Source organism: Vanessa cardui, chromosome W (genome assembly GCF_905220365.1).
Source record: "Vanessa cardui chromosome W, ilVanCard2.1, whole genome shotgun sequence".
NCBI classification, from domain to species: domain Eukaryota; kingdom Metazoa; phylum Arthropoda; class Insecta; order Lepidoptera; family Nymphalidae; genus Vanessa; species Vanessa cardui.
Window position 1 is genome coordinate 11,966,924 of NC_061153.1, and position 13,512 is coordinate 11,980,435.

The 13,512-nt window shown below is 38.0% G+C and overlaps 1 protein-coding gene across 1 annotated transcript; it reads right to left on the minus strand.

Moving 5' to 3' along the window:
- Positions 1-6,458: 6,458 nt before the first annotated feature.
- LOC124542660 lies at positions 6,459-12,988 on the minus strand. Its single transcript, XM_047120587.1, has 2 exons — positions 12,940-12,988; positions 6,459-7,597 (listed from the first exon to the last, which is right to left on the minus strand). Exon 2 carries the CDS (start codon positions 7,530-7,532, stop codon positions 6,459-6,461), a length of 1,074 nt encoding a protein of 357 aa, XP_046976543.1. The 5' UTR covers positions 7,533-7,597; positions 12,940-12,988.
- Positions 12,989-13,512: the final 524 nt, after the last annotated feature.

Sequence of the window (13,512 nt, forward strand, 5' to 3'; positions counted from 1 at the left end):
AAACAATATTTTTTATTAATACATTCACAAACATATAAGATAGTCATGATCATGGAAATATTTAAATCTAAGTGAACCCTAATTGAAATATAATTAATAAGGTCCATAATACATAATGGCAATTAGACATGCATATTATTGTAGTATATTGAAATAGTTTATATTTAATTAGGATAATATCGAAATAACAAAATAATTTAAGCATAACTTTGAATTGAGATGAAAATCACTTCATTTTAAATTAAACTTTATAAACAGGAAATAAAAACAATAATTTAAATATAGAATAAAAGTGTTCGCAAACTAATTTTACTTATTAATAGATGCTCTAAATATGTATAAGTATATCAACGTAAAATTGTAAGGAGAATTCAATTAACAATATTTGTAGGTTAGTTATAGTTTAACACAAATTCCTTTATATTAATAACAATATTCACTGTTTATATATTTTTTAAACGTTTGTAATCTTTATTATAAACTTACGGTCCTTACAATTATTACGTATCGTTTTATTTACTTAATATAATAATAGATTTATGTTTACGTCCCTCTTGATGAATTTTATAATATAATTAATCTTTCAAACAATGTTTCAGTGTAATTTCTTCTTTTTTCACTGCTATTATAACACTTAAAAATTAAAGCATTCACCGTTCTATTTCTTATAGTAATATAAAACTTTGTAAAATACGATAACATAACCTTCAAATTTTTAAAGACATTAGACAATACTTTGCGAGAAATGTCAAATACAATAAAAAATGACAAAATATTTTCTCTCACTCTTTTCAGCGCGTGTAAGTGAGATGGAAATATGAATTGTGTGGTAGTCTTTTTCGAGTAGCTCGATGGCTATCATGGTTTTAACGCAAACGAGTAATGTCAAACTTATACTATCGAATTCAAATACTTCGTAAAAGTTTTCGAATAGACGACACGTTATTAACGCAAGAAGTATTGAAACTCGTACTAGGGGTACTGTTTTAAAAACATTGGAATATTTAATGACGTATTCTAAAAAGGCTACGCTTCGATTCCACCGCCTCATATCATATAAGTCGTATAATTTATTTCTACTTTTATAAATACCAACAGTAGCCCAGTCACTAAACTTTAATTTTGTGTTACTATAACATGATTTCATTTTAAATATATTGTTAAATTCTTTTAGTATTACTTCAAAAAATGAATTATAAAGCTCATTTGGATCCTGTGTCGTAAGATCTAGATTAGACAATTTATACGCCACAATATCTTTAAAACAATGTCATTTGTTAGCCGTTATTGGCCTGTATGTTATTTTTTTTAAATGATTTATTTCTTGGTGTTTTAATGAAAACTTCTGACCACAATGGTCAGAAGTTAAATTATTTATAATTGATACTTCATATATTTCACAGTCACAAAACACATTATCAATACACGTAGAAGTATCGTCGGTTCATTAACTCTATGGGTTAAATTAAATGACATAAACAAGGCGACCAACCGAACACTTAACGTAGTTTCTTTAAGTAAGTCGAAGTTAAAGTCCACACATACAATTATATATTTATTAGTTTTACATAGCTTTTTAAGAATGTCCTCCATAGTGGTTTCAAACAAATAATAATCTCCCGATGGGGGCCGGTACACGCAGACTATAATGTACTGTGGAAATTCCACGCAGGATAGTTCGATAGTACGTTCGATAGAGAGGGCCACAATATCTTTTCGAGATTTACAAACGATATCATTCCGTACTAATATTAATGAGCCACCACCAATAGCACTCCCTCTTACGAACGCACTTGACAGTTTAAAGTTTGGAATATTAAATAGTAATTTCTTTGTTATCAATCCCAAAGCGAATGTCATCACAGACTTTGATCAAAGCTGTTGTGGTGCTATGCCCCGGGCGAAATCCCGATTGAAATGGGCTTAAAATATTGTTTAATGAGAGAAAGTTGGAAAGCTGTCCATGGACAATGCGTTCGAGAACCTTAGAAAGGAAAGGAAGGATAGATGTAGGATGGTAGTGAGCTAACAAAGTAGGATTAGCGATTTTGGGAATGGGTAGGACATGAGCTATTTGCCAACTATTGGGAAAAATACCTAAATTTAAAGAGAAATTATATAGGTGGTATAGAACAGGAAGAATGGTATCTAAAGACAGGAGTATCATTTTGCGACTGATACCGTCACATCCAGCGGCGTCTGATTGAATACCAAAAATACTCTTCTTGATATCCTCAGAAGTCACTGGAGTAAAAGAGAAAGGAGAAAAATTAGGCTTAGGACGTGTGGTTATGGAATTCAAGGTGTGACATTTATTCGCATTGTCCATGGTAGCCGCCGTGAAGTGCTTATTCAGCGCTTCAGCGTCAACATTTCTTACATCTAGTGACTGACGGCTAATACCCATCGCATACAAAAAACGCCACACCTTGCCGGTGTTCTTGATACTAACAGAATTGTGTATATAATTTCGTTGAGCGTCCCTACAGACTTTGCTGCAATGATTACGCAGCCGTTTATATTTCAGGAGATTGTTGTCGGTCGGTCTCCGTTTATATCTCGACTTAGCAGGATTACGTCTTGCCATGATAGCTTTGATATCTGGTGTTAACCATGGTGCTGGAAGGCGCTTTAACTTAATCGGTCTTAATGGAGCATGAATATCAAAAAGATCTGGAAGGAGAGAGTTAAATAATTCAATTTTATTATCCATAGATGGAGCATTGAATACAGCATCCCAATCAATGCGATCAAGGTCACACAAAAAAATATTATTGTCAAAGTTCTTGAAACTTCGTCTCATGACAATGGGAGGTTTTGATTTAGGCGGACGGAATTTATATGACAGATACAAAAGGTCATGGTATGAAAACGGTTCAGCGGGGTATTGGCCATACAGCATAGCATGATCAGATGAGGAAACAATTATTAAATCTAAAAAAAAGGAAAGCAGTTTGGGAAAAAGTGAGTAGAATTAGAAGGAAGTATATTTAAATTATATAATTATATATAGCTATTCACAATATTACGAAGGCGTTGAGCACGTGAGTCATTTTTATTAAAACACGTGTTAAAATCACCCATAATAATGGTGCAAAAAAAAAAGCATGCAAATTTTTAAGATCAAGTGATGTTAACAAATCCGTATAATGCGCGGGAATGCTTTGTGCGTTGAGATGGACAACGTTAAAATTTTTAGGAACCGTATGAAAAGTCCGTGAATCCAAATGAGTATGTAATGACAAAGATATACTATGAAAGCTATCACTTGATGAGGCAGATATAAAGTCATCGTCAGAAAAAATATAATCATCAGAGTCACTCATATTGCAAGTAAATAATAAATATCGATAATAATAAAATGAAAAATAATACCTAGTCAAGTTTACGAAGAGGCAAATTGATTTTTTTTAAAAAATAAAAAAATATATATTTAAAATAATTGAGGATTGAATTAAACACGTCTGAACAGATTTGGATGCTCAGTTTAATTAATTATTGAAATACATGTGTCCCACTGTCTTAACTAAAATCTTACATTCCAGGAATTCAATTTCATTGTTATGTTTCCCAGTGCAACGACCACCCAACGCTAGCAATGCAAATGCAATTTTTAGGTTTTTACCGTGAATATTCTTCGTTGTACTGGTTGCATAACTTCTCCCTCCCCAAGCGCGAAATTATCCGAATTAGGATTTACAGGATTTGGATTATTTCGCGAGAAAGTGAACAATTTTAATTTATACTTAAAAATAATATATCCTAAAACACAGGGTAGAATGCATACAGTAACACCGTGGCCAAACTTAGGCTATTAATTTTCACTACACTATTTTCACTTTTCACACTTTCACTTTCCAGATTCTGAACTTTTAACATGTAAGATAACTGTTTAAAGTCATCGAAGATAATCTCTTTCATATCTAACGTTTTATTCCAAGTTACAGTTGAAGATTTCAGTATGGGAAGATCAGCAATCGGTATTAACGTCGTAACGATGTTCCCGTAGAATCGACGATAATAGAGTCGGATATTTTCTAGGAATACTATACAATTTTCGTCAATGTGCAATATAAGAGAGCCATGTAGAGATTTGTGGGTTACATTATCACCGCAGATTTCCTTTAGAATAATTGTATTCCTTATGTAAACTATCCAATCATTGTCCTTGATTCGTTGAACCTTAATATTTTTCACATCCTTAAGCCTAAAAATTCAATCGAAGACTGATTGCTCTTATCAATTAGATTACTAAACTCTACATATTTTTTTTCAAGTTGAAATCTAGTGTTAAATATATTCTGCTTAAATCTAATACCTTTATAACTGTCCATGTATCTTCTTGTTTATTTCGAAATTAAAACTAAACGAACAGACTGTACTCTATTGCAAAATTCTAAATACGATTCACCTTTCCTAATTTTCATGGATTCAAGTTCGATAGCAATGCATTCCTCACTACGCGGATCCCCAAAGTGTAACGTTAATAATTCCTTGAATTCGTCCCATGTCGTTATATCCTCGCGTTTACTGATAAGGGCCGCCGCATTGTCTTTAAGTCGGCTCATTATGGAATGCATAACATACATATTTTGTGTCGGACCCCCTTTCATCCATCCATCAGCCCATTTCCGTCCACTGCTGGACAAAGGCCTCTTCCATTGCACGCCACTGAGATCGTTCTTGGGCTACTCGCATCCAGCTCCTGCCAGCCGTCTTGCGTAAGTCGTCACACCACCGTGCCCGAGGACGTCCTACACTACGTTTGCCAAAACGCGGTCTCCACTCTAGAACACGTTTCCCCCAACGGTTATCGGTTTTGCGACAAATATGGCCAGCCCACTGCCACTTCAGCTTACTAATCCGGTGGGCTATGTCGATGACTTTGGTTCTCTGGCGGATCGCCTCATTTCTGATGCGATCCCGCAGAGAAACGCCGAGCATAGCCCTTTCCATAGCACGCTGAGCGACTTTAAACTGGTGGACCAGCCTTGCCGTCAGTGTCCACGTTTCGGCTCCGTATGTCATGACTGGTAGGACGCACTGGTTGAAGACTTTCTTCTTAAGGCACTGTGGGATCGACGATGTAATGATTCGACGTAATTTTCCAAACGCTGCCCAACACAGCTGAATTCTTCTATTCACCTCGTCCTCAAGGTTGTTTCTACCAAATCGCAAAGTCTGCCCAAGGTAGACATATTTTTGAACAACTTCGAGGACGGTATCGTGTATCGCAATCGGTTCCGGTAGAACATGTTCATTGAGTTTTATCCAAGTTCATCCGTCGATACGCATAGAAGAATCAGCCAGCTCGTTCAGCATTTGTTGTAGGTCCTGCAGCGTTTATGCCACGATGACGATGTCGTCTGCGAATCTCAAGTGAGAGATGTAGCTCCATTGATGTTGATGCCTTGTCCTTTTCAGTTCAGCGTCTTGAACATATCCTCCATTGCATTAGTGAACAATTTGGGGGAAATAACGTCCACTTGTCTCACTCCTCGATGCAATGGTATGGGATTTGTTTGCTGATTCTGTACTCGGACGGACATGGTGGCAGCTTCATAGAGACATCTCATCACTTGGATGTATCGCCAATCAACTTGGCAACGCTGCAGGGACTCCAGAACAGCCCAGATTTCAACCGAGTCAACGGCCTTCTCATAGTCCACGAATGCAAGACACAGGGGCCGATTATACTCTTGGGACTTCTGTATAATCTGCCGCACTGTGTGGATGTGGTCTATGGTGGCGTATCCGGTCCGAAACCCGGCCTGTTCCGGGGGTTGGAATTCGTCGAATCTTCGCGCAAGACGGTTCGTGATCACTCTTGAGAACAGCTTATAGACGTGACTCAGTAGGGATATGGGACGATAGTTCTTCAAAAGGATTTTGTCTCCCTTTTTGAAGAACAGGATGACCACACTCTTACTCCACGCCTCCGGAGTTCTCCCTTCGAAGAGGACAGAGTTAAAAAGCTTTTGGAGTTCCTTGAGTACCGGATTACCTCCTGCTTTTAATAACTCTATAGTAATACCGTCCTCTCCAGGGGCTTTTCCATATTTAAGCTGTCCAAGAGCAATCTCGATTTCGCCAACACTGACTTCAGGCAGGTCTTCTGAGAAATGGCGTGTTAATGTAGCTCTAGAATCCTCATTTTCGGGATCAGGTCGAGATGCATGCGATGTGTATAACCGGACGTAGAAACCCTCTACTTCCGAAAGTACTGCCGGCTTGGAAGAAACGACTTCTCCACTCGCTGTGGTCACCTTCACAAATAATGTTGTCTTAAATTTTCGCGATTATTACACATTTAAATAAAACTAATTATAACGGATGAATCGCGTATATTAATTATTTTTAAACATCCCGACGTTTCGAGCACTTTGCAGTGTTCGTGGTCACGGGTAGACTAAGATGACATTTGTCTATTTGAAGAACAAAGGAAATATTATTAACAACTACCGCCAACGATTTCTCAATTGATATCTTGAGTAACGTTCCGGTTGCACGCAGAAGGCACTAACTGTATCTTTAGGTCTTGCAGTCTGTTGGATTTGGGATTTTAAATTTTTAATAAGTGGATCCCAGGTGTTAGAAAGTCTCCAACCATCTTCTCTATTGAAGTTCGGATGTTTTTGAATTTCAATAGCCTCGCGTATCATTCTAGGAATGAATCTGTGTTCTCTAGCGAGGATCTGTGGTTTATCAAATCGGATAAAATGGTTAGGTTTATCCAGAGCATGTTTACAGACTGCAGACTTAGAAGAACGCCTATTTTTGACATCTCCTATATGTTCCTTGACCCTGGTACCGATACTTCTCTTTGTTTGGCCTATGTAAGATAAACCACACTCACATTTGAGTCTATATACTCCTGCAGTTTGTAAAGGAATATTACTCTTGATAGGTCTCAAGAACTGGCTCACTTTCTTATGAGGCTTGTAAACGGTTTTAATTGAAGCTCGCTTCAAGATGTTGCCAATCCTGTCTGTAACTCCCTTCACATATGGTAGAAATGCAGGTTGTCGCTCAACTGTGGGTGGCTTGATACGGCTTCTGCGATGCTGGCGAGGCACGGGCAGCTTGTTCTGGTGGAGTGCAAGCTTGACCTGACGTAGCTCGTCCTCTAGGTGTTCAGCATCGCAGAGATGGTGGGCTCTCTGAAACAAAGATTTGCCAACGGTAGCTAACTGGCTAGGGTGGTGGTGCGAGTCACCATTGAGGTATTTGTTGGTGTGTGTGGGTTTCCTATAAACTGTGTGACTTAATGTATTGTCAGGATTCTTGATAATAAGGATGTCAAGGAAAGCTAAAGAAGTATTTGCCTCTAATTCCATAGTAAATTGAATGTTTTTATTTATAGAATTAATATGTACTAAAAATGCAGATGTCAGATCACTAGGTAATATTGTGAAAGTGTCATCTACGTACCGTTTATAAAACCTAGGTGTTATAGGTCCGGAGCGAAGAGCCCTCTCCTCCAGGTCTTCCATGAACAAATCGGCGACCACGGGGGATACTGGAGAACCCATGGCTACCCCGTCAACTTGTACATAGAATTCATCATTCCACAATAAATAACCAGATGTGAGGCAGTCATAACTATACAATAATATATAAATAGTCATAACATCTGGTTATTTATCGTGGAACTAGCTTTTGCCCGCGACTTCGTTCGCGTGGACTTCAGGTTCGTCCCGTCTAGTCTAGTAATCGCTTAGAATCGCTTCGTAAATAAGCCATTATTTCTCGTACAAAGTAAACGATAAAAAATGGTTATTGTGGGTTATTCCTAAGAGATAAACATATACCATCACGGACTTTTTTGTAGACCTTTTTAAGTTGTAAAACTGACAATACTGTAGTACATTGTTTTGATCTATCTTGTAGGATTCAGTCAGGGTTTGCAATGTAAGCGCAAAAAATGAGTTTTTTACGACCTCACATTAGAAACCTCAAAAATTTTAGTCTATATGTTATTCTGATGTATAAGCTATATTGTGGTAAAGTTTCATTCAAATCCATTCAGTAGTTTTTACGTGAAAGAGTAACAAACATCCATACATCCATACTTACAAACTTTTGCCTTTATAATAGTAGTAGGATGATGAATTCTATGTACAAGTTGACGGGGTAGCCATGGGTTCTCCAATATATTACGTTATAATTAGTTTTATTTAAGTGGTCACCTTCGTCAGGTGGCTCCTTCCAAGAGATTGTACGAACACCTTAGACCCCCGATTCCGCTCGATTGCTCTTTAAATCATAAGAGTATTGGAGCACCGGAGGTCGTAGCGTACGCGCTCGCTGATCTCTTGGTTTAGTTACCGTATCTCTGACGAAGTGACAGGTGGATTTTCACGTCGTTTCTTCATTAGCCCTAGAGTCTCTTCTGAAAGTGTGGACTTCCTGCCCTTACGCTGCATGCCACAAAATCTTGTACCTTCTTCCCTGAGAATTCGAACTACATTTTCTAGGGTCTGGTTTACGACTGTTGTGGTTTTCACGGCAGCGAATCGGTTCTCCGGGATTAACTGGAACGTTTCAGATCCCGCAATGGGTTGGAGCAGCTTTGGTCGGAGCGTGGACTTCATCAGACGAACGCTCTCGGCCCTAAAATCGATATTCAGAGAGCCTCGGACAAGTCGGTGATCACTACCGGCATTGAACCTGTTGATCACTGAGACGTCTCTGAATATATGCCTCTTGTCTCTCAAGATGAAGTCTATCTCTTTTATGGTCATAGTGTCGGGGCTTTGCCACGTCCACTTCCTTTGGGGCTGCTTCTTGAAGAACGAGTTCATCAAGAAGAGTCCCTCCCGTTCGAGGAAGTTGACAAGCATTTTCCCCCTATGATTCCTGCTTCCAAATCCATAGGGTCCTACTACCGATTCGCTGCAATTCTGTACTCCCACTTTGTCGTTAAAGTCCCCCATGACAACGTTGTAGTAAGTTTTTGTGGTAAAGTGGAGGGCCCTCGATATGTCATCGAACATTTCCTCCGCTTCATGGTCCGAGTGTGTCGAGGTCGGTGCGTACGCTTGCACCACCTTGAGGCTATACCTCTCGGTGAGCTTTATAATAAGGTACGCTACCCTGATCGACACACTGGAGATTTCCACAACATTGTCAGCTAGGGACTTATTAACCAGAAATCCAACGCCACCTTGGGATTGTAGGTCTCCCTCTCGGAAGTACATTAGGTGGCCCGATTCGAGGGTTATGGTGTCCTCTCCCTCTCTACGGACTTCACATAGCCCTAATATGTGCCACCTAATTTTCCCAAGGTCCTCCTCAAGTTGCGCTAGATGCGAGTCAAGTCGTAGCGTGCGTCCGTTGTACGTCGTAAGGGTCAGTCGTTTGTGGTGGCCTCACGTAGCCCGGTGATTCTTAGCACCCCCCGTCCCGCCGTCACCATCGTAGCCACCATGACGAGGAATAGCGGGGCTGCCGGGAACTGGGGGCCGTGGCTTGCGTGTTCTGTGCATAGAAGGGAATGCCCGTAATCGCCACGCTGGGCAGGCGTGTTGGCGATCGCAGAACGTAGCTTCTCGCACCGGTGACGCTGCTGCCCGTCATCGGCCTGTGGTATTTAGCTACGTTTATTTTTATGGTTATACCGCCATCATTTCGGTCGCCAGAGCCTCGTTTGCTAGTCGGCAGGATGCACCACGGGCAGGTGAGGTTGGCTTGGGGCGCTAAGATGTAGTTTGCGCCCCCTTACATCCCCCCTACATATTTATTAATAACGTATTCGCACTGTGTAATAAAAAGATTTAATTGACGTTTATCTCCGCCAAAAAGTGGGATTAATTTAAGAATTTCAGTTGGGATGAGAACTATTTGCTCCAGATGTTCGTTAGTAGACATTTTAGTAATGAATATCGCGGTCTATTTAATAAAATAAAAATCACTTTAATTACCTTTTACACTAATACAATGTTATATTATATCTAAATGTATAATTATTAATATTATTAATAATTATTAATAATTATTTATTTACTTAATATTATTTTTGAATTTTACCTAATATTATTCACAAAAAATCATGTGAGAGATAACATACAACTAAATTCCGATTTCACAAATTTTATATGAAAACCAGATAACAGTTAAAAAGAGAGAGTTCCAATCTCTAGATAACAAAACTCTACAATTTGAATAGACATGAAATAGGTAAGGAAGGTGAAAAGGCTTACTCACCAACCAGCCACCGCCATCAGCATCGCTCCAACCACTTGACGAATTTATTTGTTCGATGGATCGCCGTCCGCGCCGGAAAATCGCGATAATCGGTAAATCTAGATACCCGAATATTTACGAATGCGCTATAATTACGACGATCCTGTCCGCAGCGCCAGGATAGTTTACGAAGAGGCAAATTGATTTTTTTTTTTTAATAAAAAAATATATATTTAAAATAATTGAGGATTGAATTAAACACGTCTGAACAGATTTCGATACTCAGTTTAATTAATTATTGAAATACATGTTTCCCACTGTCTTAACTAAAATCTTACATTCCAGGAATTCAATTACATTGTTATGTAATATGTATGTTTCCCAGTACAACGACCACCCAACGCTAGAATGCAACAATGCAATTTTTAGGTTTTTACCGTGAATATTCTTTGTGGTACTGGTTGCATAAATACCTAATAAATAAAAAATATACAAATAAATATATAGAATATTTATAAAATAAATAATAATAATAATAATATAAATAATATCTAATAGTATCTGGTAACAATAAAATAATTATTAAATTTATAGCATTCAATCAATCTATCAGCTGTTACTGCTGTAAGTTATCGCTTAAATATAAACAGTATTCAGAATACTATTTTAAAAACACAAGATGAAATTAGGAAAACAAAAAGTTAACGAAACAAAAAAAAACAAAAATTATATATATGTCTCTAAAAAAACTAGATTATCAGCAGCGGAAAGTAACATCAATTTAATTGACAGCTATCACTCACATTGACGGTGTCTTGTACACACTGCATTTGACGTTTACATATTATTTAAATAATATTAGTAAATAGTAGGCAAACTATAACATTACAAGTTAATAACAGTATAACTAATTAAAGAGTTAGAAATAACTAACTACAAAGAGAAAAAAAAACAAAAAAAGAAAAACACAAACAGTTATTAATGTACCGAAAAACATTGATTACCTGAAGGACCCGTATGAGAGACAACAAACAAGATACAGTTTTTAATGAAACACCAATTATAATAAATAGAAAAATATAAGAAATAGTTACTTCTTTAAGTTCTTTTTCAGTCGGACTCCCTGCGAATTCTTGTTTTCTTGGGTATTGGTGTAGGATGAGGTTGCAGTCCTAGCTGAAACTTGTTGAGCCACCGTAACAGTGGAATACGTATTCAGCTCCGCCATAGACGTAATTTGGTGACGCTTACCATCTGGGCCAATAATAACTATGTTGCCATCTCTAGTCCAACATTTGTTGATACCAAGACGCTGTCTGACAGCCACGAAGTCATGACGTTCCTTTGTTAGGAACTCAGATAGTGTAACCCCAGTGTTCTTAAGACTTGTTTTTGCATATCATACTTTGTTACGCATGATTGGATCTTGGAACTTAATAAGGATGACCCTTGGTTTCTCAGGAGCCGAAGAACCCAAACGATGGTAGCGACTGATAGAATCCATTGATAACTCTGGCAACTTGAGATGTTTAGACAGCAGCTGACTGAAATTAGCCGATAAATTTTCTTTGTTGGCTTCCGGAACTCCATGCACCAGGAGCATTTTCCGTCTACTTCTCATTTCAATTTGATCACACTTTTTGGAAAGGAGCTCGACTTGCAGCTGAAGTCATTCCAGAGCAGTTAGGACAAAACTCCGGAAAGCATTAAACTATGTTGGAAGTCGGACTGGCGGCTGGCATATTAGAATTCAAATTTTGTTGGAATTCAGCCATTTTAGAGTTGAAATGTTCTGTTAGTTGTGCAATTGAGTGTTTAATAGAGTCCATTATTAATCTGATCTTCAGTAAAGACAATAGTGATTGCGGGAGTTAATTGAATTTTAGTTGTCTGTTGTTTAGTATGTGTTTTTATACTTGGATTAGATAAAGGAGTCACAGCTGACAGGTATGATGAATGCTTAGCACATTTTATCAAGTGTTAATTATTTTTAAATTAAATATTTGCAGAGAGCAAAAGAAGGACGTCTTCTTAATTATGCACCTACCGCGCAAAAAAAAAAGGATCGGTACTTTACGAACCTCTACTACTTTATGAACCAGTGGTAGCTTCACATAATTGTTAAATGACGATTCAAAAGTGCTTATAAAAGCCCACTTGAATAAAGTATATTTTGATTTTTGAATTTCTTTTTGAAAATTTAAATGGACTTACTAGTGCAAATTGTAAACGGCAGCGAATTCCACAATCTCGCTGCATTAACAGTGAAAGCGTTAGAGTAAAAATTGGAAGTATGGGATGGGATACGGAGTAGAAGCTGGACATTGGGACGACATGGGGAACCAGAAAACAAAACGATCACGAAGGTAACTGGGTTACAGTGGATTAAAAAGTATGTTGTGAAGAAGTCATAAAACGTTAGTATAATAGTACTGCGAAGTCTTACAGGAAGCCACTTGAGTTCAGCTCGATATTTTGAGACATGGTCAAATTTGCGGAGTCCGAAGATGTAGCGAATACAAAGGTTTTGTAGCCTCTCAAGCTTATTAAGTAGTTCTTCAGTCGTGTCAAGGAAGCAGGAATCAGCATAGTCTAAGATAGGTAGCAGAAGAGACTGGACAAGAAGAATTTTAGTTTTGATGGCAAGGAAGTACTGCAGGTTTTTTAGTGAGTAAATAGAAAAGTGAAGCTTTTTACTTACCTCGTTGATATGCTTAGACCAGTACAGGTCATTACTAAAATGAAGACCTAGATGTTTAGTGGAATCGGTATAATTGATTGATATGCCGTTATACACCAAAGGAGAAATATGATTTAAAGTTTTGAGCATATAACGACTACCAATAACTAAAGCCTGTGATTTCGTAGGATTTAGCACAATTCCGAACCGCTCAGCCCAGCTGTGTATACGTCTAAGATCTTCATTAACCCCGGCAATAGCTGTTGTAGCATCCACAACACTAAAGTGGTGATACAATTGTAGATCATCAGCGTAAAGATGAAACTTAGAAGAAATTACCGCAGATATAGTGTTAATGAAGATAGAACACGAGATAGAACACCGCCTTGAGGAACACCCGATTTCAGATTACACCAATTTGAGTGAAGCTCACCCAATTGTATGCACTGCTAGCGTCCTCGAAGATAAGACAAAGAACCAGCTACACGAAGAGGAAGAAACATTTAATGACCTGAGCACGCTTAACAGAACGTCGAAGTCTACCGAGTTAAATGCCTTACTGAAGTCAAGTAATACGACCACAGTAAGCTGGCGATTGTCCATAGCGTGTCTAATGTCTTCTGTTACTTTTAGAAGGGCTATTACAG

Coding starts and splice junctions, on each gene's coding strand:
- LOC124542660 (XM_047120587.1), bottom strand. CDS start 7,532: ATGGGTTCTCCAGTATCCCCCGTGGTCGCCGATTTGTTCATGGAAGAC.